Source organism: Cnephaeus nilssonii (genome assembly GCF_951640355.1).
Source record: "Cnephaeus nilssonii genome assembly, chromosome: 9".
NCBI lineage: Eukaryota > Metazoa > Chordata > Mammalia > Chiroptera > Vespertilionidae > Cnephaeus > Cnephaeus nilssonii.
Window position 1 is genome coordinate 17908054 of NC_137080.1, and position 25521 is coordinate 17933574.

The 25521-nt window shown below is 38.4% G+C and overlaps 1 protein-coding gene across 3 annotated transcripts in view; it reads right to left on the bottom strand.

Annotated features, from left to right (window-relative positions):
- Positions 1-2555: 2555 nt before the first annotated feature.
- The window catches only part of KIAA0408, a 32085-nt gene continuing 9119 nt past the window's right edge, over positions 2556-25521 (bottom strand). The window contains exons 1-6 of one of the 3 annotated variants that reach the window (XM_079779810.1): positions 22002-22164; positions 16404-16644; positions 11602-11958; positions 11436-11515; positions 7715-9050; positions 2556-3629 (exon numbers count right to left, since the gene is read on the bottom strand). In XM_079779810.1, the coding sequence (XP_079635936.1) occupies positions 3456-3629; positions 7715-9050; positions 11436-11515; positions 11602-11958; positions 16404-16538 (2082 nt within the window). In that variant the 5' untranslated portion in view covers positions 16539-16644; positions 22002-22164 and the 3' untranslated portion in view covers positions 2556-3455. Of the gene's footprint in view, positions 3630-7714; positions 9051-11435; positions 11516-11601; positions 11959-16403; positions 16764-22001; positions 22165-25521 lie in introns of those variants that run through there. The other 2 variants (XM_079779811.1, XM_079779809.1) reach the window with 2 other exon arrangements.

Below are 25521 nucleotides of genomic sequence, written 5' to 3' on the forward strand. Positions count from 1 at the left end.
ATTTAGGGTTGGTTCCCTGGGCTACACCACCACCGGCTTCCTTTTAAAAGAGGTGATATGCCTGGTCTCAACTTCTCTCTCCTTGCCAGGAATTTCCTAAGAAAAATCTATTATCCCCAGTGATTATCTTCTGAATCTTAACAAATAGAGACTATTGTCCCCTTTCACTCCTACTGGTAACTTCCTTTAAAAATAGAGGAAATAGTCCTATGGCTATCATTGAAAATTAACTATTGCACTCCAGATATCATTAACTCAGACAATAATTTAATGAGCTAATTGTAATACAGAACTTATTGCAAAGATTGAAATAAAAAAACATATTTTAGGAGATGCTAGGTTGAATTGCATACATTTTGAGTTCAGACTTTATAAAACCTTTCAGCTTTAATGATAATCAGTGTAGAAAAGAAGAAAAATAAAAATATTCTCACCGTATTCAGATGCCACAGCAGGTGTTTCCACACCTATCCTATTTGGTAGCTTCCAATGACTGAAGGAGATCTCAATATCAAATAGTGGTTTGTCACAAATGCGCCTCAAATAATTTTTAAAAATATTTGTAGGGAATCAGATTCTCTTTTCTTAGGTCCAGATGTGTTTTCAGAATGACATGTAATCTGGCTAAATCCTCTATGTAGAAGATAATCATGTTTTGTGCATGATAATTTGGCCATCTTAATTGCAAAAACAAATAAAAGTTATGATAATTTTTGATAAAGTGAATTATGCAAATACCATTTATATTTGACTTTGACATAAGGGTTTATAGAGAACTTGTGCAAGTGTTATACATGTGCACACACAAGCACAAACACACACACACAACTAAAGGATTCTTCTCTCCCACATTCTTATTCCTTTCTGAGATAACCCATAATTTCAGTAATCCTCAGTTGAAATAATTAAGATTTCCCCTCCAAAGCCTGCTAGGGAAAACATCAATGAACACAAGTGTTTCTAACCAAATATTTCAGAAACGTTTACAAATCCCTTAAATCACGCAATGATGGCGTAATGAAGGGTATAGTGTTGGGAAGAAAATGCCCATCTGAAATAAAAACTAATGATTAAAAATCACAACACATCAAAAATATTCTTCAAGGGTAATTTCCTTAATAAGTTTTTCCATTAAAATTTATAAAATACTCTAAAAGAGAAAACAGAGCATTCATATAATCTTTGTTTTAGTTTCTTCATCTTTACAATCAAGGAATTGTACTAGATGCTAAGTTTTTTCAGCTCTAATTATTTTATGAATTTAGCCAACATGTTAAATTGTGTTCCACTATTTAAATCAATTATTAATAGAAAAAATGGCTTAAAATTATAAAGCCTAATCTATAACCCTTTTAATTTATAGATAACAAAGGCAAGTCCAAAGGAAGTAACTCGGCTAGCCAATGCTACCCATCCATTTGGGTATCAATGCCACTTCTTCCGTATCTTCCTAATCATCAAATCATTTTGCTTTTTTATTTGATTTGTTTTATTAAAAACTCCATATTCCCACTCCCCACACCTGGAAAATCTGCTTTAGTAATTATGGGGTGAGGTCAGAAATCTAATTTTGTAAGAGATCTTCAATATTCTGACTTGCACTTAAAGGTCAGAACCACAGATCCACAGCAAACCAGCTGGGATACAGTGATGCAGAGGCACAGGTATGTCGCACAGTTCTTGGGCAGGCTCTCCGATGTTACACAGCAGCATCTTCCTAACAGGTCCATCATTATATGCTCCCACCGCCCTAGTGTTTTCTCCCTTCTAGGTGAAATGCGTATTATATGAATGACACCACCTGTGTCTAGGTTATTTTTCTCTGATAGCCTTCCTAGGGTAAAGGATATTCCTGAAAGAAACAAGAATGAAAAGAGTGGATCGATACCATCTGCTCCAACCTCACATTCTAGAAGTTTAACTCCGCTCAACTCCCAGAAACTCCCTTACTGGAAAGTATAAATCTGTCCATCACCATGCAACAGTCTTGAGCCTGTTAAGGCAGTCTGGGATTTGGAAATTATTTTCTTGGTGTATTATGAAGTGAATTTCTCTAAATTGCTAGAATATATCATAAGGAGAAGGCTCTTTGGATACTTTTGTCATAAGAATTTCTTGACCTTTTTGGTAGTAAAAGAAAAGCTTAAATAGACTTAATACCTAATAATATAGTTGGTTTTATACAGACACAATGGAGAGCAAAACTGCTTCTAAGAGATTCCATGCACCTCAACATTCATATATCTGTCAGTTCCCAACACAGATTTTATGTGTCCACTGTATGCAAATTGTGGCCAAAAAATGTTTCCACCCCTAACGCTACCCATGGGTGCCAAAGTTTAGTTTAAGGCTTTTTTTATGTAGCACACTGTAAGAAATACATTACAATTCAGCCCTCGATAGAACATCATTCCTTATCTTCCTTGTTCACAAAGAAGTAAATTAATATTTTATCTACTAATTTTAGGAAAAAGTAAATGACTTACCTTTAAAGATGAGTGACTCCAAATAAAGTAGCTGAACTAAAGCTTACTACAATTTTAATAAAGGGTAGAGTTCAACATCATTTCATTTCTTTTTATATCCTATTTAAAGGATCTTTGTTATTGAATTTGACAAAATAATTCATTTTTAAGTCATGTTGTTTATAAGGCAGTCTCATGATACTGGCTCTGAGGATCAAGTATATATTTAAAGCCATAATAGACTACCAAATGGCATACAAAAGCTTTTGTGAACATTTTGTTTGCTTTAGAAGGCTGATCAAACCTGTGACAATTTTATTCATTTAAAAGAGTAAAACAGGAGATCAGTGGTATTATCCTTATATGGGTTAAGAAACTATTTATGAGTTGCACATAGAAATCTACCAATGTTAGGTATGTGTATAATTCTTATTTTTCAATGTAGTTGGGCCAAGGAAATTGTTAGTTAATATATGTACTTCAAATGCTTTAAGTGGATACCTAGGAAAAGGTATACAAAATATAAATAGTACTGTATATTTTCAAAAAATTTAAATAAACACAAAGAATATATAGGTATACATGTTATAATTTCAAAGTCAACGCTAACACATACGTTTTCTTATCTAAATACACACTAGGATACTTCCTATTTCAACACATGCACCTACAAACACACGGCCATGCACATAACCTTGCTTTCTGCCACTTGCAAGAAAGTTAGTATATACAATATAGTACACTGTTTCAACTTAAATCATATTGGAAAATTAATGAGGATGGCATTAAAAAATTCTGATCTAAGAAATCAACATGTAGGAAGATAATTATTCCATACATTAAAAACACTGAAGACTGATGAGAAGTTAAGATTTAAATTGTTTGTCCCAGAAATCTTGAGAGATACCGAAGAGACAGGATTGCCTGTAAACACTCAGAATTATGTTTGGCAATTGGGATTTTTGAAATCTAGCAATTCAGGCCAGAGACTCAGACCATTGGTGCTTCAGATCGCAGAGAAATAGTATAGCTTTGGGCAGTTCTCCGCAAGGCGGGGGGCGCCGATGGAGATCTCGACGCCCATCTGGATGGGAGACGGCGATTTGCTGGTCTAGCTGGACGGGAAAATCCTTTTCCAGGTGAAAATTTCACTGCCATGGATTCCTACAACACCAAAGAAAACATTCATCTCACTATCCCAGCACTAACACTGGGCTTGATATTTTATGAATCCCAACAATGGGATTAATGTATTAGCATATTTATAAGCAAGAAAGGCATAAAAAACTAATGAAGATATCTAATATTTGTGATTGTGAATGTTTTAATCAAAGCAATTCACTTATAATAAGGAATATGACATTTAATAATCTCTTCACATTGACAAATTTTAACACAACTAATCTTTTTAGATCTAAAGTTCAGTATTTAGAAGTTCATGTTAGGTAACTGATATAGTGGAACTGCAGATGTTTCTTGGTGGAATTTCATAATGGTTTAGTGTTATTTGAAAACAAGGTAATTTATAGAACAAACTGCATTTTTCTCAAGTTACTGACATTTTTAGAGGTCATAAGCAAAAAACATCATTCCTTATCTTCCTTGTTCACAAACCATCAAATGATTTATCTGATGCTTTCTTTCTTCTCCACTAAGAGCCACTGTTACAAGTTCTCAAAAATTTCAAAACTGCTAATAGTTACTATCAATATTGGGCATCATTTGAAGACAAATTTTTTTCCTTCCCTCCTCTTCCCTTTCTTTCACTTCTTCCTTCTTGGCTTTCTTTTTATTTTAATGGAAGAAAAGCATTCTTAGACCCTTGCAATTAAAAAAAAATTAAAAAGCTTATGTGACCCATTTTATAACTTTGGTTGTTACTGACCTTTTTAACAAAGCCTTTGCTCTTTTATCTGGGATAGGCAGTGAGGATGGCCTCAATTTCTATGACAGTAACCTGCATTTTTTTTCTTTCTTTGGAATTTATTTTTCTGGAAAGAAGAAGGACCCTAAGGATCCACAGCAGAGGACTCCTCCCAAGCCTCCAATCAATGTAAAAATGGGAAATACTTAGTAATAGTTCTTGTTAGCTAATGAGAATTTGGCTGGTTATTGTATACACTAGAGGCCCAGTGTACGAAATTTGTGCACTTGTGGGGGAAGTCCCTCAGCCTGGCCTGTGCCCTCTTGCAGTCTGGGAGCCCTTAGGGGAAGTCTGACTTAGCGCTGCCTCCTGTGGGAGCTTCTGCATTGAGCATCTTCCCCCTGGTGGTCAGTATGCATCATAGTGACCGGTTGTTCTGCCATCGGGCCAAAACCAGCTCTCCGATATCCCCCGAGGGGTCCTGGATTGCGAGAGGATGCAGGCGATTGGCCAGCCAGGGAGGTACCGCGGGAGGGCTCCAAGGTGTGTCTGGCCTGTCTCGCTCAGTCCTGTTCGGCTGGACCCCAGCAGCAAGCTAAACTACTGGTCGGAGCGTCTGCCTCCTGGTGGTCAGTGCACATTGTAGTGAGCGGTTGAGTGGCCTTAGCATATCATTAGCATATTACGCTTTGACCGGTTGAACGGCCAACTGGATGAACGGACACTTAGCATATTAGACTTTTATTATATAGAACTAGAGGCCCAGCGCATGAAGTCGTGCATGGGTAGGGTCCCTAGGCCTGGCCTGCGATCAGGACCATCTTCTACCTGCTCGACAGTCCCCAGTCCTGCCCCACCACCGCCACCCACCCGGTTCTCCTCACCAGTCCTCAGGCCTGCACCACCGCCGCCACTCACCCCAGTTCCTCGTGGTTCCATTCGTCACCCAGCAATCGGAGCCTGTGGGCCAGGGGGTGGGACCAAGAGGTCGGCCGTTCCACCCACTCTCCAGTCCCTAGTACTGCCCTGCCGCCACCCACCCTGCTTTCCCGTTCACCATCCAGCAATCGAAGCATGTGGCCGGCGGGATAAGGGACCAAGAGGTGGTCAATGCACCTCATAGTGACCGGTCAAGCAGTCATTCTGGTCATTATGCTGTTATGGTCGCTGGGCTTTTATTATATAGAATATTTCCATTTCCCACCTGAAGTTACAGGTCCTTACAGGTATTTATGGGCTCAACTAAAAAAGATACAGTGTGGCCAGCATGGCTCAGTGATTTGAGTGTTGACCTATGAACCAGGAGGTCAAGATTCAATTCCCGGTGAGGGCACATGCCTGGGTTTCAGGCTTGATCCCAGTATGGGGCATGCAGAAGGCAGCTGATCAGTGATTCTCTCTTATCATTGATATTTCTATCTCTCTCTCCCTCTCCTCCCTTCCTCTCTGAAATCAATAAAAATATATTAAAAAATAAATTTAAAAAAGAAAGATACATAAGTGCACCCCTATGTTCATTGTAGAGTATTTATAATAGCCAAACTATAGAAGCAACCCAAGTGCCCATCAATAACAGACAAGTAGGTGAAAAAGCTGTGGTACATATACACAATGGAATATTACTCAGCCATAAAAAATAAAAAAAATCTTACCATTTGTATGGATAAACCTAGAGTACCCTAAGTGAAATAAGTCAGTTGGTGAAAGACAAAATACCATATTATTTAACTTACATGTGGAATCTAAAGAACAAACTAAATGAACAAACAAAACAGAAACAGACTCATAGATACAAAGAAGAGACGGATAATTGCCAGAGGAGATGGGGTTGGGGAACTGGGTGAAATAAGGTGAAGAGATTGAGAAGTTCAAATTAATAGTTACAAAACAGTCATGGGGATGTAAAATACAGCATTGGAAATAAAGTCAATAACATTGTAATAACTATGTATGGTGCCAGATGGGTACTAGAAATAATAGGGGGAACACTGTAAAGTATATAATTGTCTAACCAGTATGCTGCACACTGGAAACTAATGCAAAGTAATATTGAATGTAAACTGTAAATGAAAAAAATTTTTAATGTAAGAAAAAACAAAGATACAAAAGCAGGATAATCATTTGTACATTGTGCAAACTTGTACAAGCCTCTGATAAAATGAATGAAAACTGATATTTTTGTAGGGTTTGAAAGCCACCTAAAATATATTTTTTTACACAAGAAGAAAGTAATCTGCATAGCTTAGAACTATGCTGCCTACACACTGCATTATGTAAAACAAGGACTTTTAAAGCATTAGCTAATTATAATAATATGTCACCTTGTAAGCTTTTGTAAATTATGCATACAAGGGGACTATTGGATAACTCTTCATTGTAAATACCAATCTCTTCTTCTACATCTTTGTCACCTATAACTAATGAAGATTATACTCTTGCAAACTGTCTGGAACAAAAAAAGAATACCATTTATTCAAATACTTTTTTTGGGGGGGTGGGGGGGACAACTTCCATGCGAAGAATTTATACAAATAAGAATGACCTTAACATTTTTTTAAGTTATATCATTTTTTATTTCAATGTGCTGCCTGTTAGCCCCACAAATAAGATAACTTTGTAAGATGCTACTTTAAATGATATATTTTGCCCATATTTTCATTTATGAGACTAATCCCATGAGAAAAAAACACACATGAATTAAGTGCTGGGAATGACTGAACCATTCATTGTTAATAACTAAAAAGCACAAGCTATTTTTAAAATATTTCCCACATACTTTAAAAGAATGAAATTCTACAAATCAACAAATGCATACTCAGAATACCTTTTCAAAAAACTTAAAACAAACATTTGATCTTCTGGATGTTCTTAAACCTATCTATATTATCTATATTATAAATGGCTAATATGCAAAGTGTCCCCTCTGGAGGTGGACCAGGAGTTCAGGAGTTTGATCACTCGCTACATGGGGGTGCGGAATATGGCGGGCGACCAGTGATGGTGGGGTGCTGAGGGAGGGAGGGAAGGAGGAGGTGAGGAGGCGGGGAGGTGGGGAACCTGATCAGCCCTGATCACCAGCCAGGCCTAGGAACCCTACCCATGCACGATTTCGTGCACCGGGCCTCTAGTTTATATATTCATGTTAGCCCATTTCAGAATTTTAAAAAGTTATAATGTGCTAACCCCAGTTTTGAAACTATACTTTGAAAAGTTCATTTGAGTTACAATCCTAAGGTTCATAGTTATTAACAAGTGAAGGATCAAAAAGTTAAGTAGATGCCAAAATATGCACTTGCATTCTATTTATATGAATGCAAGGGACTGAGCCTGAGCCATGGCTAAATACGAATGCAGTTCTACCAAAGTATGATCATTGCTTTCTCACCTCTGTTATCTTTTTCCAGTCCACTCCTTGCTTCACTTGTTGTGCCCTACACATAGCTGTTTTTCCTTGAAGCTCTTGTTCAATTTGAAGCATTTCTAAATGCTGACTTAATGTGGCCCCAACACTGACATCAGAATTACATTTGGTCCAATTATCCTGGCAGCATTTAGAATTTTGCAGTACGGGCCCTGTTGATGTCTCATACGTTTTCAGCAGCTTTTCCACAACACCGTAATTTGACCTAGGATCAGCTGATCTTGGTCGGCCAGACAAATTGCTAGGTCTCCAGTCATGCTCATGGAGCATATTCCGATAACTACTGGGAGTTATGTGCTCCTGTGTTTGTCTGACTGGGCCTGTTGTGGATTTTTTGGTGGGGTTATCAGGCACATTTTCTCTAGGCACAGGCATGTGGGCACTGGTTTTCAGAATACCAGACACATGGTCATTTTCTGGTATGCTGCCTATACGAGTAATTAAGGTATCACAGGGCTTAAGACCTTGAGACGATTCTGGGTAGCTTTGGTTTTGCTGTACTGCACGACAATGTCTATCTGTTCTGAACACGGTTCTATTAAATTCATCAGTCTTTGCTGCCAGCGTTTCATTCCTAGTAGTCTTTTCAAAGCCACAACTGAAACTTCTAAGCGGGCCACTGCTCTGTGTCACCAAGGAACTACAGTCATCGCTTACATGAAGGTCAGAGTGGAATTTAGCAGGATGATCTGGGGTCACCTTTTCATATTTTGATGTATTGGGAGTAGAACAGGTTTTCTGAAACCACAAGGTAGAAGGGCTATTTTCTGTGCCTATCATAGTGTTGTAAGACCACAGGCCAAATCCAGCATCTTCACTACATGGAGGCTTGTTATCCATTTTGGCTCCAGATGCCAAAGGAGAAAACAGGATACCATCTTTCAAAGTCTTCCCTTCGTTTAGACACAGTGAAGGCATCTCATCATGCCTCAGAAGGACATGCGGACTGCAGTTCCTTTCACCTTGACCCTCTTGGACCACCTGGCTATTGTGGTCTAAACTTTCCTTCAAACTTTCATGGGCTTGTTCAGGATACACACTGGGAAAACTTCGAGATGTACTTCTTGGAGGAGGAACTGGTGGAGTTTCATTTCTTTGTATTGGATCAATTGCATCAATTCCACGTTTTTTCATAAAATTGCTTTGGAGCATGTCAGTATAACTCAGATTCTTTCTATTTTTCTGTTTTTCTTTTTCCAAACTGATTGGAAGAACGCACTGGCCATTGTTGATCCCGTGGTCTCCAGGGGCCATGTTCATTATATGTGGCATTTCCTGGAGAGAAGAATCTGACTTCATCCTAAACAATGATTAAGTATGATGTATTAGTGAAAACTTTATTTAGGATAGGCTCAAAACAAAACAAAACAAAACAACATGGCTTAAGCAATGGATTTCTGCTATAGGAAAAGGAGTCACAACTTCCAGAAGATTTTTAGGGTCAAAGCCTCTACGTCTTTTTACTGTAGGACAAAGCCCACCTCTCAGTGCTGCATTCCAGGCTCTGCTTACTTTGACCCAAACTATCCTTGCGATCTTGTCTCTCATTTTTTTCTATTTCCTAAAACTTCACCTAATACTCAGACTCTTGAGTGTCTGCTATTAGCATTCCCATTTCTACAGGTTTTCTCTAGGTATTTCCTTACCTCCGCTCTGCCTGCTGAATTCCTATGCATTATATCATCTGAGCTCTTGAATGTGAAGTAATATTCTAGGTAGTGTGACAGAAATCTGAATAAAAGTGCAGCAAGACCTGGGTAATACCAAATGGAAGGTGTCATTGGGGCTTGAAAGAAAAGTGAGAATTTTGGGGGTGAGTCAAGGGCAGATCGGCAAAGTGAGCTGCAGTAAAAGCAGTGTGGCTACTCAAAAAACAGTGAGTACTCTGGTGTGGATGGATTATACAGCTGAGTGGGGAGAATGATGGAAAATATGTGAGAAACATTAGGTAATTGAATGTTTTTGAATTGCATGTTAAGGATTTTAAAAATTTTCCTAAATGCCACAAAGTAACAAGGAGAATTTTATACTGATTTGTAAAAGAAAATTGGCAAGCAAGTCTTTTCAGAGTCTATCGAAATAAAAACCTAAATATAGCAACAATGGGGATTCACAAATTAAAGTTAATCATATTGATAAAATATAAATCATATTTATATCTCTTCAACTTATAAAATATTGTCTGCTAGCTCACTATAAAGTACAGATAAATACTAATTAACAGAGAATAGTAAACAAAAGCTAAATGGGCAAGTAGAGAGCAAAATTATGGATAAAACAAGGCTGAAGAAAATATATTTTAAGTCAGTACAAAAATTCTCTCTGAGCTTCCTAAGAGCTCAAGAGAAATAAGGCTACACACAGTGCTATAGCTTTTTTGTTGTTGTTAATCCTCACCTGAGGATATTTTTCCATTGATTTTTAGAGAGAGTGGAATGGAAGGGGAGAAACAGAGAGAAACATCAATGTGAATTGGTTGCCTCCTGCACTGACCTGACCAGGCCTGGGGATCGAGGCTGCAACCAAGGTATGTGCCTTTGACCAGCATCGAACCTAGGACCCTTTACTCCACGGGCTGACGCTCTATCCATTGAGCCAAACCTACAGTAAAAAGACTTAGAGGTTTTGACCCTAAAAATCTTCTGGAAGTTGTGACTCCTTTTCCTATAGCAGAAATCCATTGCTTAAGCCATGTTGTTTTGTTTTGTTTTGTTTTGTTTTGTTTTGTTTTGATAACCAAAGCTATCACATTGCTATAGCTTTCTAAGAGAATCATCCTGCCTCACCAGGAGATAAATGCTGATCCTAGGACAATCCATCATTACCTAACTTGTAGAAAATTCCAATTTATATTTTAATTTGGCTAAAACTTGCTTTTACAATTATAGAGGTATTTCTGAATTGAAACACTATTTTTATAGCACTGTATAAATGTATTTTCTAATATGTTCTGAAAATTATGTATGCTTCTATTAAACACATAATAAACTAGAGGTCTGGTGCATGAATTTGTGCACAGTGGGGACCCTCAGCCTGGCCAGTGATCAAAGCCTAATGGAGGGTTAGCCGACTGGGGTGAGGGATTATGGGAGGTTGGCTGTGGGAGTGCACTGACCACCAGAGGCAGCTCCTGCATTGAGTGTCTGCCCCCTGGTGGTCAGTGCACATCATAGCAACTGGTCAACTGGTTGTTCGGTCATAACTGTCACTTAGGCTTTTATATATATAGATGTAGAGAAATAAATGACCCTTAGGTATAAAACATTTTAGTGCAACATCATTATGTAATTAAAACACAACATTGTTAAATCTGACATAGTTTGAAGATGTATTTAACTGGATTAGCCTAGGTGTATACTCTTCCATTGGCTAAATATTCAAAATGAGAAAAAAAAACTTATTTAGAAGATACTTGCTAATTTATGATGGATGGCATCTCTTAACTAAACACCAAAAGAGTAATGTATTCCTAATAGTCAAATACAAAGAGAATTAGAAGACCTGTTTTAAGAATTAGCAAACAGGGAAATAAATAATCAATTAAAGATTTTATCACTTATCTAAGACAACAGATTCGAATAACTCATTGCTAATTATCACTAACAAAGTGTACGGCATTCACTGACTGGAAGCAGTATTTTTCTTGATTTCCCAACATAAAATAATCATAGATGTCCCAGCCTACCTTCTATGGTGAGACCTCTTTCGGATTTCCTCTTGGAAGCAGCACAATTCTTCACTGACTTTGGCAAGTTCTTCAAGAGCCTTTAGGTATATAAGCAATAGCGTGTTAGCACTTTGAAATGTGAGTAATTCTTTAGAAACAGTTCTAGGCCAGTCATGTTACTTACTGTGTTGAGGGCACCAGAACAGCCCTTGCTCACTTCCTCAGAAGTCCTCAGGTCAGGCCAGGCCTCACATTCCTTTTGGCTGTCTGTGGCCAGGGGATCCATAAACCCTACCTTTTTGGTTGCTTTTTGTTCCTTACACATTTGATTTCCTTCACTGAGTAAGCTCTGCTCCGTTTTATTTTCTTTTTCCAGGCCATCCCTGTGATTCATCCCTGTAAATTCGCATTGTCCCAGATTGGGGTAATTTGGAGAAGATTCCACCACTTTATCTCGCATGGCTTTCTCACGATCAAGATCAATGACCTTGGCACGTTCATTCATGTTGAGTTTCCTCCGAAGCTTTACTTCATGGCAAAGCTATAAGGAAAACAAAGGTAAGACTTTTTTCCCTCCTTAATTTACTTTGTCATATTTTTTAAGCTAAGCACACTATTTTGCGTTCTCTTTGCTATCTGACTATATACGACCTGTGGTATTAATGCTTATGCCTCTGAATAGTGCTTCTAAAATCTTAATTAGTCTGGCTGATGTTGCTCAGTGGTTGAGTGTCGACTTATGAACCAAGAGGTCACTGGTTTGATTCCCAGTCAGGGTACATACAGGGGTTGCGGGCTCAATCCCCATTAGGGGGCGTGCAGGAGGCAGCCAATCAATGATTCTCTCTCATCAGATATGTTTCTATTTCTCTCTCTCCTCCTCCCTTCATCTCTGAAATCAATAAAATATATGTAAAAAAAAAAATAAAACAAAAATAAAATCTGAATTAGCCAGAAAACTTTGATAAACCATAACACACAGATGATAATTTCTGTTTTTCTAATTAGAAAGCAACTCAGTCAAAATTAAATCAAACCTGTATCTACTTAAAGATACTATACTACAGAAGCATTGTCACAATAGTGGAATGACCTGAATCATTTACTGGCATGCTCTCTCATTGCTTTCAGAGAAGCAAGAATTTAACTAACATTAAAGTCATGTTTTTAAATATATGATCCCCTTGTATACCAACCTTTAACTGTGTAAAGAGTTGACAATGTCATAGAGTCGGTTTATTCTGTCCCCTAAATAGACATTTTGCAATTAAAAGATGTTTCCACTGTAAGTTATATTAGTGAGGGCTAGTTAATACTGAGATTTTTTTTTAAATGCCAGGTTATAAACATGAAAAAAAAAAGTTTTTCATCCTGATTAAAACAAATGTAACCCTGTCCTATGTGATATTAAAAGAACTCTAAGGCTTTGATCATCTATTAATCTATGTTAAGTGGACCCCAAATTATTTCTTTTTTAAAAATTCTCACTTGAGGATGTTTTCATTGATTTTTAGAGAGAAATGGAGAGAGAAAAGGAGAAAGAAAATCATCAGTGTGAGAGAGAAACATTGATTGGTTGCCTCCCGTATGCAATCCGACTAGGAATCAAACCCTCAGCCTAGGTATGTGATCTGACTGGGAATCGAACCCACCATCTTTTTGGTATAGAGGACAATGCTCCAACTAACCAAGCCACCCGGCCTGGGCCCCCAAGTTGTTTCTTGTTGAGAACTTAGTTTGACCTGCAGGCACTCATTCAGCTCACCTCTGAATAGAGGAAATAAGTGGCTTTCTCTTCTTGCTTGAGTTCTGGGAAAGCTTGTCAAATTTCAAAGGAGACGATCAAATAACTATTAAAACAAACGACTACATTTTACAGCCACAACCTATATTTGCACATCTATTACTTAAGGAATAACAGATTTATTGCTGCTCAATATTTACCTGAATCTCAGATGAGAGAGCCTATATATAGTTGATGCCTGAAGGATATAAAGTGCATTTATTTCCCTAGATATTTATAAATCTACTATTGGGTGAAGTCAGGACAGCATCAACTTGCAGCCATTGCCCCTGTAAAATTTTATACTGAACTGTTGTGGGCATTATGACTTTGGTGACCTTGAGGATATTATAGGAAGCAACCTTTAAAAGTACCATGTTAAATCTAAGGATGCTGCTGGAGATGGTCCTCTTCTTGAGGAGTCATAGGTGAAAACAAGATTGCTTTAGTTTTGACATCAGGAACAGAAAGGCTATTTCTGGAAAATAAGTTTGCTTTTGTTTTCTGAATATTGAGAAATATGCATCTGACAATTTTTGCATCAGTTACTAGAAAAACAGACTTGTTGCATACATTTTACATGTGATCCTTCCTCTTGTCTTTATCTCACCTTTCCTTTCGTTTTGGCATACTCTACCTTATGTAGAATTTTATATGCCATCATAAATTCTCTTGGGAATTTAAGTGAGGTACAAATAAGCAAATAACATAATATTACTGATAGAAAACAATTCATTTTGTATAAGGGAATCTGGTACCCAGCCCTTGTCAATAGTTATCTAATCATTTGAACAAAAGAGATAAACAGGAAAGATTGAAATGTGATAGAAAAAAATCACAGACATCCATGTACTCTACACAGGATTTTTATGTGTATTAAACCAGGTTTCAAATGATCCAAGTGTGTACATCTTGGTTTTACAATAGTAAATGCAAGGATCATGGATAGTGGCTGAACAGAGGATCATTAGCATCCTAATATCCAAGGCTGGATACTTTCACTAGATTATTACTTGAAATCATTAAAGTTACATATGTGCTCCTAAAAATCGACAATTCTAGAATACATGGCTTAATAATTTGCATCTGATTTAATATACAGAGCTTGGTGATAAATGTTAAACAATAACAGTCTATTATGCTTGTGATATGTTATAATTTTTCCAAGTACTGATTTTTAATTATAGTTAAAAAAAAACAAAACACCATCTTGATTATCTGTGATATGTGAGGATACTTTCTCTTTTCCTCAACCTTTTCTACTCCCGCTTTGTAGCCTGTAAGAAATGAGCTAGAAAAGGCACGTTCTTGTGGGTTGCAAAGCTGGGACTCTAAAAGAAACATGCATTTGTATGATAAAGGGAGCACAATGCTAGTATTTAGGTACTGAAGAGCATCACCTATGGGTAATCTGGGTAAGCACCTTTCCTGAACACTTCCCCTGGTAATGGGGCTGTATACTGCAAGCAGCAAGGTGAAGAAAAAAACATTACAGCCCTTCTCTCTCCTTGAGGCAGAAAGGAACAGTATTTCCATGGACTATCAATCTAAGTTTAAAGTATGTTTCATGCCTGCTAATTGATAAGGCTAATATTTACCATAGATGGAATCTACAGAGCTCTCAGAATAATTATTTTACAATAACAAATTTAACCAGACAGCAGATTGTGTTCATGACATGGCTTACCCCATTGGCTAGATTAATCCTGACTCCCTTCATTATTTTGTTTGGATGCTAGAATTATCTGAGACTGTTACTAACTGGACCTTCCAAACTTTTGGGAGCCAATGACCCATGACTTCAGGTTTCTGATTGGAGCTGTGGATTCTGATTTGACCTAGGCATCTCCTTGTTGATCCAATCTGAGTCTCAGGATGGAGGAATGAAGAGAGTGAGCAAGCCCAGCCAGTGTGGCTCAGTGGTTGAGCGTCGACCTATGAATCCGTAGGTCATGGTTTAATTCCTGGTCAGGGCACATGCCTGGGTTGTGGGCTTGATCCCCAGTGTGGGGCATGCAGAAGGCAGCCAATCAATGATTCTCTCTCACTACTGATGTTTCTCTCTCTCTCTCTCTCTCTCTCTCTCTCTCTCTCTCTCTCTCTCTCTCTCCCCCCTTCCTCCCTGAAATAAATTTAAAAAAAATTTTTTTTTTTTAAAAAAGAGAGTGAGCAAACACCTTTTATAAGCTATCGAGAGATGAGCAGGGGATTCTCCGTTCAGTCTCTAATTATACACTACTAGGTACTTGCCGCCTTCTCACATCTACCTTCGAGGAATAGTTTAATAGCTACTCTTTTAAAAATGTTTCCTTGTAGTATGCCAATTTGTATTTTATTCACAACCAATTACATGGCTGTTAAGATAAAATATTTTCACTACAAACACATAAAGCACCAGCTTTTATTGTCTCTGAATAAAGGCCAAGGAGTCTAGGAAAATAATTGCTTTGGCAATGTGCGCCAAACCATGTAAGTCAATACCACTGATGTTACCAGAAGAAAGCAAGGTAAGTATGAATACTTTTCAGTTATAACAAGCTTAAATACCCATCAATGTAAATGCTTAAAGGGAATATTCTGTGCTCAACATGCTGAGGGAAGGTTAGCAGGGGAATAAATGACTGTATCAGTTCACAGCATGTCATTTTTCATTGCCATGGTAAATTGGGCACACCCTAACAGAATAAATACCATGTCCATTGCCATTTTCTGTTTGAGATATGGCACTCCTTCTGATTTTACTGAATTACCTAATATGTAATTTCCTTTAGTAGACATTATTCATAAATCATCTCAGGAAAGATCTGCATTTTAATGCTCAATTCTAATTTGGCTAATTTGTTTTACCAAATATGTCTTTCTTACATTTTCCTCCTGGACTCAGTATTTGAAAATCATGAAAAATACATACTTACTTTTGATACCAAGACACTCTAGTCAGAAAATAATAAAATGATACACTTTAGAGTGACATTTCAAGTTCTTCATTTTCATGCCAGGCTATAAAATAAGCCTAGAACACCTGATACTATTGGGTAAGGTGACACTATTTTTGGTGCAGTAAATGTCACTGAGACAAGCATCTCTTACGTGGGATACAGAACATAAAAATAGTTTATAATATTTAAAAAAAAAACACCTTCAACAGCATTTTCATTCTGAGCTTTAAGTTTCGAATGTATTCAAAACAAATCAACTTGTACCTCTTCTATCTTCTTCTGCATGATCTTCCACTGGGTTTCCCATTCCTTCCTTTCATTGTCAAACTGGTCCAGTAACTCCATCTTCTCCTTGTGCCAGGCGGTCCCTGTGTTCTCCCACTGCTTGTGCAGGTCCATGGCAACCACGTGCGTGTGAGTGAAGCGGTGTTTCTGCTTGTCTCTGCCTTCTCTTAACTGTTTCTTGGAAGCTTAGAGTTGTTTTATTTGAAGCAGTCTCACTTGCCTTTAAAATAAAGCCTAATATAAACACAAGAAGAGAGAGTTCCAAACCCATCTGCTTTCTGGCAATATTTTATCACTTTGTCAAGAGCCATCGACCTAAATTATAGGGAAATTGGACTTAGAAGAAAAGAGATGGCAACCTACTTAAAAAGAAACAAACACAGACAAAAAAAAAAAAGTATTGTCTAAAGTTTTTCCTACCCCTTCCTAAGACCAGACAGCAAAATTATAGTGGACAAGATGGTTAAATGTATATGTGAGATATAAGGGTTCCTTTAACTAACCGCCTAATCCAAACATAGAATTTTTCATGGCTATCTAAGAGCGGAAGCCTAAAATTCAATTGCATGGTCACATCTACACAACCGTGGTAGATTCTGCTGCAACAGAATTACTCCTTCTGTTTGCATTATACAACGAGATTATATATTTCTGTGACTTAAAGTCCTGAGACAGTGCTGACCTAGAGTCTCAATTTTATATTCAGAGTTCAAGCCCATCCCAAATGCGATTACTGTATTAATAAGACCCCAAAGTTGGTAAGTCAATCTAGGACTGGTATATTAGCAAGAAACCAAACTAAATCACACAAAAAATATGTTCATTATTTTAGTTCAAGAAAAATGTAAAAGCAGCAAAACTATTCTGAGAGCCAAATGTTAAAATTTATCCATGCTCTCTTTTCCTTCTACTAGATTATAAATCAGAACCGTTTTTAGGATACTGAATACAGAGAGTTAAAGAAAACATTTTGCTCAGTTTGCAGGGAAATCCTCAATCACATTAAACAGTACCTAAAATAATTAGATTTCTAGCATTTAGGGCATGTGTATTTAGGGTTTAAACGTGTAATTTAAAATATCAAATTAGGCCCAGTTGGCCTGGCTCAGAAGTTAAGCACTGACCTGTGAACCAAGAGGTCAAGGTTGGATTCCCATTAGGGCACATACCCAGATTTCGCCACTCGATCCCCAGTGTGGGGCATGCAAGAGGCAGCCGATCAATGATTCTCTCGCATCATTGACATTTCCATCTCTCTCTCCCTCTCTGAAATCAATAAAAATATTTTTTAAAAATACCAGATTAATAACTGTTACAAGTCATCTAAAATTTCTGAGATGGGGCTAATCACAGGGTTGTTCTAAAGATTAAATGACAAAGTAGTTTGAGAAATTTAAAACATTTTCCTTATTTTTTGCTTTAAAAATCTTGCTCTGGCTTTCACTGAAAAATTTTTTATTTGTAAAGTCATATACATGTTTAATGGGTAGAGAAGTATGTTTAAAATATTTGAATCTCAGTCTAAGATAATCGTGCCTATAAGAAATCTAACTCTTCAGGTTTCTAGGTCATGACCAACATGTCTTAACTTAGCAGGTGGCACTTTATGCTAATGATAAGCAATGTTCCCAAGAGTTAATAGCTGCCTGGGTGCTGGAATTGTGGGCTGAAGCCAACATACCCACGCAGCATGCCGCATTTAATTTAACAGAAGTCGGCTGCATATCATAGCGCAAATATAAGAAAAACGTTGAAGCCTAATTTAAATTTTTGTCAAATTGTTCAGAACACGCATATCTGAGTGGTAAACTGTTCCAAGCATGTATTGTGGGAGTTACTATCTAGCAATGAACTATAATAGACTAATAAGGATACAAATGTTAGTGCTACATACAGCACTCCACCTTCAAAAACATCCTAATAATATTGGGATCTGTATTATATTTTTCTCCAACAATTTGCTACAGATACTTGGATCATTTTTACCTATTTCTGTGGCACATTACCATGACTAATGCACTGAAGAAAAGGAAGTATCTTCATATTTAACCATTAAAGACTTTTCCAATTAGCCATGCTTTTCTTCTAACCTCATTTTCCACCCTTGACATCCTTCCTTCCTTTTTCGACCTCCTACACCTATGAGCCAATGACCATAAGTACCTGCCATAGCAAATATAAGTTGACCCCAACCAAATACATCAATGAAGATCTAACAAAATGAAGACAGTAAAGAATATACAGAATTTTGGGTTTTGTTTTGGTGAATCTGTCACTGATTTTGATCACGTAGTAATCTTTTAAGTTCATTTAATAACTATGCACACGATATGCAGACTGATTATTTTTAGAGTCTAGCAGACCACTTTAAAGCTGTATATAATCAACTGTGAGCTGAAACTACGTTACTTACTAGCAGGTATTTAACATTGGAACTTCTTAGGAAGAATGGAGTGGCTTAAGACATTAAGAGAGAGTTGCACATTTAACCCAAATCATAGAAAGGGGGCAGACTAATTTCAAAACACCTGGAAAAGATGTGTTATATTTCATCTTTTGTCAAATTGTTCAGAACACGCATATCTGAGTGGTAAACTGTTCCAAGCATGTATTGTGGGAGTTACTATCTAGCAATGAACTATAATAGACTAATAAGGATACAAATGTTAGTGCTACTTTTTCAGTGAAAGCCAGAGCAAGATTTTTAAAGCAAAAAATAAGGAAAATAACATCTTTCTGAACATCTTTCTGGTGATCTTTAAACACTGGGATTGGTCCGAAGTCACCATAAAGTTGCTCCTGCGATTATATGGCAAGTGGCTTCAATTTTTCTTTCTATTCCCAACTCTTCTTGAACCACTGCCAGACCAGGGTTAAAAGGCGACACACCCTTTTCTTTGTCACCTAGCTGAAGCTCATCCAGGCAAACTCCAAGTCAGGTTGCTCCTGGTAGGAGGCCGATACATGAACCCAGATGCATGCTTCCAAAGCAGACATAATTCTGCACTCAACTGCAAGGAGCCAAACTCATCACTTACTATGGAGAAGGGCCAGTCTACAAAGCTTCCCAGAGCCAGAACAATTCTAAGCGCCAGGAAATGTAATGGTTATGGATCAAAAAACAAGCCTTTCACAGAAAATTCCTATAGAGCAATATCTGCGCCAATTTTGGGGGGAGGATTTATCTTGCCCTCTTAGCATCTGTCTTATAAATGTCAAAGGTAATATGGTCGAACATGGTGCTTTCGGCTCTAAAAATAAAGTGTGGGACATAGAGTTTTGAAGATCAAGTGAACAAGAGAGAGAAAAAAAGCGTTTGGATCATAGCAGGTGTTTGAGAAATGCCTATTTTTTGGTTTCTTCTTTCTATCCCTTTCTCCCTCTGTCTTTTTTCTTGTCTTCCCTCCCTTGCTCTTTCCTTCCCTTCATCTGTCCCTCTCTGTTTTTCCCCCTAAAATAAAATTGATGGTTTTGATCTTTATTTAATTAGACAATTGATAGAAACAAGTCTAATGTGTGAACTCTCGTATTTTCAATAATTTTCCTGTGAACTCGGTAGTTTTCTAGTATTTTAAGGATTCATGGAAGGTTAAATATTTAGAAAAAAATTTATTAGTAAACATTTGAATAAAAAAATCTTATATAAAGCTGCTTTTGTTATTATTCTCCAACTTTGTAGGAACATAATGTTCTATAATGAGAAGTTATGGGATAAAGTGGTTCACCAGATTCAAAAACTCAATTTCAGTGCTCAACTGAGGCAAATATAAAAGTTCTCTTTGTTCCTTATTGTCACTCTTTTTCGCCCACAGATGTTGGCATTTATGTGGGAGAAAAGAAAGGATTTCTGCTATGTGTACCCCTTCTTATTTCATTTCATTCCTCCCAGAATTTCATTCAGAATAAAAATTAATTAGGGCAAATGTAAAAGAGTAGAGTGAGCTGCACTACTTAGTCATGCACAAGCTCTTCCCCCAACAACTCTAAGACAGCATTACATAACCCATGTAAGCTACACCCCCTCCCCAAGGCTGCAAGCCAGAGCTGCAGAGTTGTGCGTGGGTTGCATAAGTAGGGTGATGGGAGGGAAATAGTCCTGTTAACCTTCCGGCCCTGTGCTAAGACTAACACAGGAATCTCATGATAAATCATTATATCATTTCCTAATTTAGCCTCAACTGGTCGTGGTACCACTTCTTTGTCTGAGGGGAGCTCCATCCCTGCTCCTCCTGGTCATCACTACCATTTCTGCCTCCCCAGGGAAAACTGGACGTTAGCCAAGCCAATGAAGCAGTGGTAGGGAACTTGACTCCATTGCTCCTTCTCTCTTCTGAGATTTTCGTTCAGAGTACTTGTTTCTTGCTCTCCTATTTCCTCTTTCTAAACATGTTACTTTTCATATCGTGGACGATGTTTTCATTTGTAGGAGGTTACAAATTCTAATAGGAATACCACACACAGTAGGTACCATCAATCTCACAATTCCTAGAATCATTTGCCCTGCAGATGCTCTGCTTCCTCTTAGCTTTGAGGGCTTAGAAATTCCCACGTCAATACCCATCAGAGTAATGCACACTTACCTTGAAGATTCTCTAGCCCTCTCTCCGGGCCATTATAAATCGCTTGCATCATTTCAACTAATTAACAGACCTTGTCCCTCCCCGATTGTTCACTGGCAAATGCATCTTTCCAAAGACAGCCATGAGTTGATTTTGTTACAGGGCAAAGGGGAATAATTGTTCTTGCTGTTTCAACATGTTCCTTGTGTTCCAACAAGGTCAAAGAGATACTACCACATGCAATTCTGAAGAAATCCATTTTGCCTTCTCATTTTATGATCTTTTATCCTTCCTTGTTTTCTCTCCAGTTATATACTCAAACTACAAAACATCCAAGATACAGGTGGACTGATTTTACATCTCTCATAAAATAAAGCTTTGAAAGAAACTGTTGGCTTGGGTACACAAATACCTAAAATTAACCGGCTTAAACAGAACATGTGGTAAAGTTCCTACCTAACCACAGATTAATCCCTTATGAATGGCACACTCTTCAACTCAAATTACAGAAGTACTTATCATGCAGTGAGCAAGCCATCGTCTTGGATGAAACTACATTTATTTATTACGTTTCATTGCAATTTTCAAATACCAGCAACCTCAAGGGTTGTGAGCTTTACTTGGCAAATGGTAAAAAAAAAAAATCTTCCCCCTACTGAAAATAGCATGCTAGTAAATAAAGTCAGTGAACTCCGTGGTAGGCAAGGTGCTATTCGAAGTACTGAGAGGCAGTGTTTGAAAAACAGTGTCTGAGAGCGGATGGCCCTGTCAGTCCAGAGTTGGGAAATCCGCTCACAGCAGCTGAAGCCTCTGTTACCCGGGAGTCAGTAAAATCCGTTATGAACCCCGCCCCACTGTCTTTACGGCCAGACACAGACACTGAAACAGGCAGATGTGGAAATCAGCCTCCAGTTAAACAGTATCCATAGTTTCAAACGTGTCAACATGGCTTCAAACAGACCCTTTACATTTTGCCAGAATTAGTCACTGGCTTTCAAACTGCCAGAAAGACACATACCTGCTTGCTCTGGGGAGAAATCCTATGGATGTCCGGCCACTGGCCACTCAGGCAGTGGAAGGATAGCTAGTTGTTTTAAAGAGGAAAAGTCTCCGCCTGGTGAAGCTTGCTTCTTTGCAAGAAATGGAAAGGCAAAGTAAGTCCAACCATTCAACAGGGCGGTACTGACAAGTCCCTCTGAAACCTTCAGCACTTTCACAAATCAAAAAGCTGCTCGGCTCAGTCTCACAGCAGCGGCCTGGACTCCTGTGACGTCAGTGACTGGTGTGGGGGGGGGGCAGGGGGGTGGCCTCTGGGCCACCTCTTCCAACCAGAGCTCTGTAACTTTAGAGCAGCTCCTTCTCTGGGTAAACAACTCCAGGTCCAGGACATTTTTAGCTTTTATAATGGAGCTCAGTATTTTCAAACTTGCCAAAAGAGCTGGTGGTAATTTCACACACGATGACAATGGCCAATTTTAGATTCCTTTTATTTGGAAGATTCAACTCTTTTTTTTCTAATAAGCAAGAATTATCTCCTTGCGTGCCTCTCTCTTCCCCCTTTTCGGCTAGCATCAGAATGTGGGCGTGGCAGAACATGTGTAGCAATGTTACACACACACACACACACACACACACACACAATTTCAAAAGATTTTTGAAAATGTATCAAATTTATATCTTTAAATAGAGTAGAAACGGGACACGTTTAAAGACCCACCTCCCTGCTCCTTGTGACTATGAGAGCGTGCTGCCTGCGTCTACAGCGACAGAGATGGCTTTCTGCTAGAGGGAATCAGAGCCCCTGGGAAAAGATGATACTTATTCCTGGAGGAAAAGAGCCGATGAGATGCCCACGTGCTGTTTTCAACTGCAGTGTGCTGCGGCCCAGGGCTATGGCGAGATCCCTAAACCGGGACCAAATGGATCTGCCCTGGGAAGGTTAGGAAACCTCGCTTCTCCAGCAACATTCCCAGATTGTGTGAGAACTTGCATGTCCACGCATCTGCTCGTATTTGGTTTAACTGACTTAAGGAAGTGTCTAGACCAGTGGTCGGCAAACTGCGGCTCGCGAGCCACATGCGGCTGGCGAGCCGCGGTTTGCCGCTCTGTTGACTAATGAGTTTGCGGACCACAGGTCTAGACCAATCCGGTGTCCAATTTAGCAAATAAGCTAGATAACGGATTCAATAATAAGGCCTTGTCCTCAAGTCTGTGTGGTTGGTCACCTTCTCATGATTTTTGCCTGCTTCCAGGTAAATATTTCCTGGGGAACTAAGAAGTTTAATAATAGCAACCTGCTCATAGTAGGACTTTAGCATATGGAGGACAACTGAATGAAATCGTATGCTGTGTTTTGAAAGCCTGGTATCATCATCTCAAAAGCAGTAACAGCAATGATAGTTCTAATAGTGACTACCCATGGAGAGGCCGCTGGTGGCCAGGCTCTGTGCTAAGCACTTTGAATATATCTTTCTTTTAGGCCATCCTCACAGCAATGGTGTCTGTAGAAACCATTAACCTAACCTTCAGATGAAACCACAGCTCAGAGAGGTACGGAGTCTTGCCTAAATTCATAGAAATATGCTTATGCGAAAGAGTGGGGCTTGGAACCAGTTTCTCCAACAGGAGACCCTGGAATTTTGTCACAGAGATCTTGGTTTCACCACTGATCTGCGTGAAATGTGAGTTTCAGCTTCTTCCATGAAGGGATAATTATATTTCCTTTATGAGTTTGTTGTAAAAGTATGAGAGATACTTATAGTGTGAGACAAACAGGAAATGTCATCTCATTTCTGCCTACATGCTTATGAGCACAGGAGGAAGACCTTGGTGTGCGTGTGTGTGTGTGTGTGTGTGTGTGTGTGTGTGTGTGTTGCCCCAAAGCAGCATCTATACAGAATTATCTAGTTAACACCATTCCCCCTTTCCCACTCCAAACCTCTTCATTTCCATGTGTTTTGTAAATCAAATTAAGAATATTTTCTGAATCTGACCAGAAAACCTGAAACACTAATTCGAAAGGATATATGCACCCTTATGCTCATTGCAGCATTATTTACAATAGCAGAGATTTAGAAGCAGCCCCGAGTGTCCATCAGTAGATGAGTGGATAAAAAGCTGTGGCACATTTGCACAGTGGAATACTACTTGGCTGTGAAGGGAAAAAAAGAAGGAAATCTTACCCTTTGCAACAGCATGGATGGACCTGGAGAGCATTATGCTAAGTGAAATAAGCCACTCAGAGGAAGACAAGTACCATAGGATTTCACTTAAATGTGGAATCTAATGAATAAAATAAACTAACAAGCAAAAGTGACAGAATCATAGATAGAGATCAGGCTGACAGCTGTCCAGGGGAGGAGCTGGCTGGGGGGGATGGAGAGATAAAGTAAAAAAGAGAGAAAAACTCCTGGATACGGACATCAGTGTGGTGATGGCCAGGGGGAGGTGGGGTGAGAGGAGTTGGGGGAGAGGGGATGGGGGGTAAATGATGATGGCTGGAGACTTGACTTGGGGTAGTGAGCACACAATATAGCGTATAGATGATGTGGTGTAGAATTGTGTACCTGAAACCTGTATAATTTTGTTAACTAATTCACACCAATAAATTCAATAGAAAGAGAACTTCAGATAATATGTGGTTAAGCTATAGAATAAATTATGTTGCCTATACACTCCATACTATCACTCAATAGTACCTACGTCAATGCCCCTTTTCGCGGATGTACCAGTAATTATTTATTGCAGGTGCTTCATCTGCTTCTTGTCATGGTCAAGCTGAACTTAAATTATATATAAAATAAAAAACTAAGGGAAGACTTTGACAACGATTTCACGCCAAGTTCATCACTTCTTATAGTATCAACCAACCCTTTGTTATAACTTTTCATGTGTATTAGCTAAAATCTCCATGCTACGTTTCATACTCAAAAGAAACAAATAACCCAGTTAGATGATAGCATACGGAGGCGATACATATTCAGCACAGGTTTCTTTTTAACCTTTCCATTAAAAACTTTGTTGAAGAAAACCTTGCTGTAAGGAAAAGTTTCTGCTGCTATGTACATGAATTAATGGATTTAAAGATTGATGCTGGTGCACTCAGCCCTGCAGTGAAATTCAGACATTCTGAAGTGCTGGACACTTTCAAGACGGTGACCGAATGGCTGAAAACCGTTTGGGGAAAAATGCAATTTGCTGTATAATCCAGGCTAACTTTAAACCATTTAAATATTTAAACCTTCAAATATAAAATTTGATCCCATTTATTGCTCTAGGTATTGCAGAGAATTTGGAAAAGTCATTCATATCAAATACGTTACTCCTATTTCGATTCCTTACAAATATTTAAGAAGTGTGTATAGTACTTAATGTAAAGTAAATGTAGAAACAGCAGCTGCTGTCAAGACACAAACAAGAAAATCCTAGAAAGGATTTGAAAAGTTTTATCTGAGTAGTGATATGAAGCCACAAACTAGAACAGTTTGAAAAGAGTGAAAGAGGAGCACTGAGCGCAGACCGACAGAACTTTACAGCCA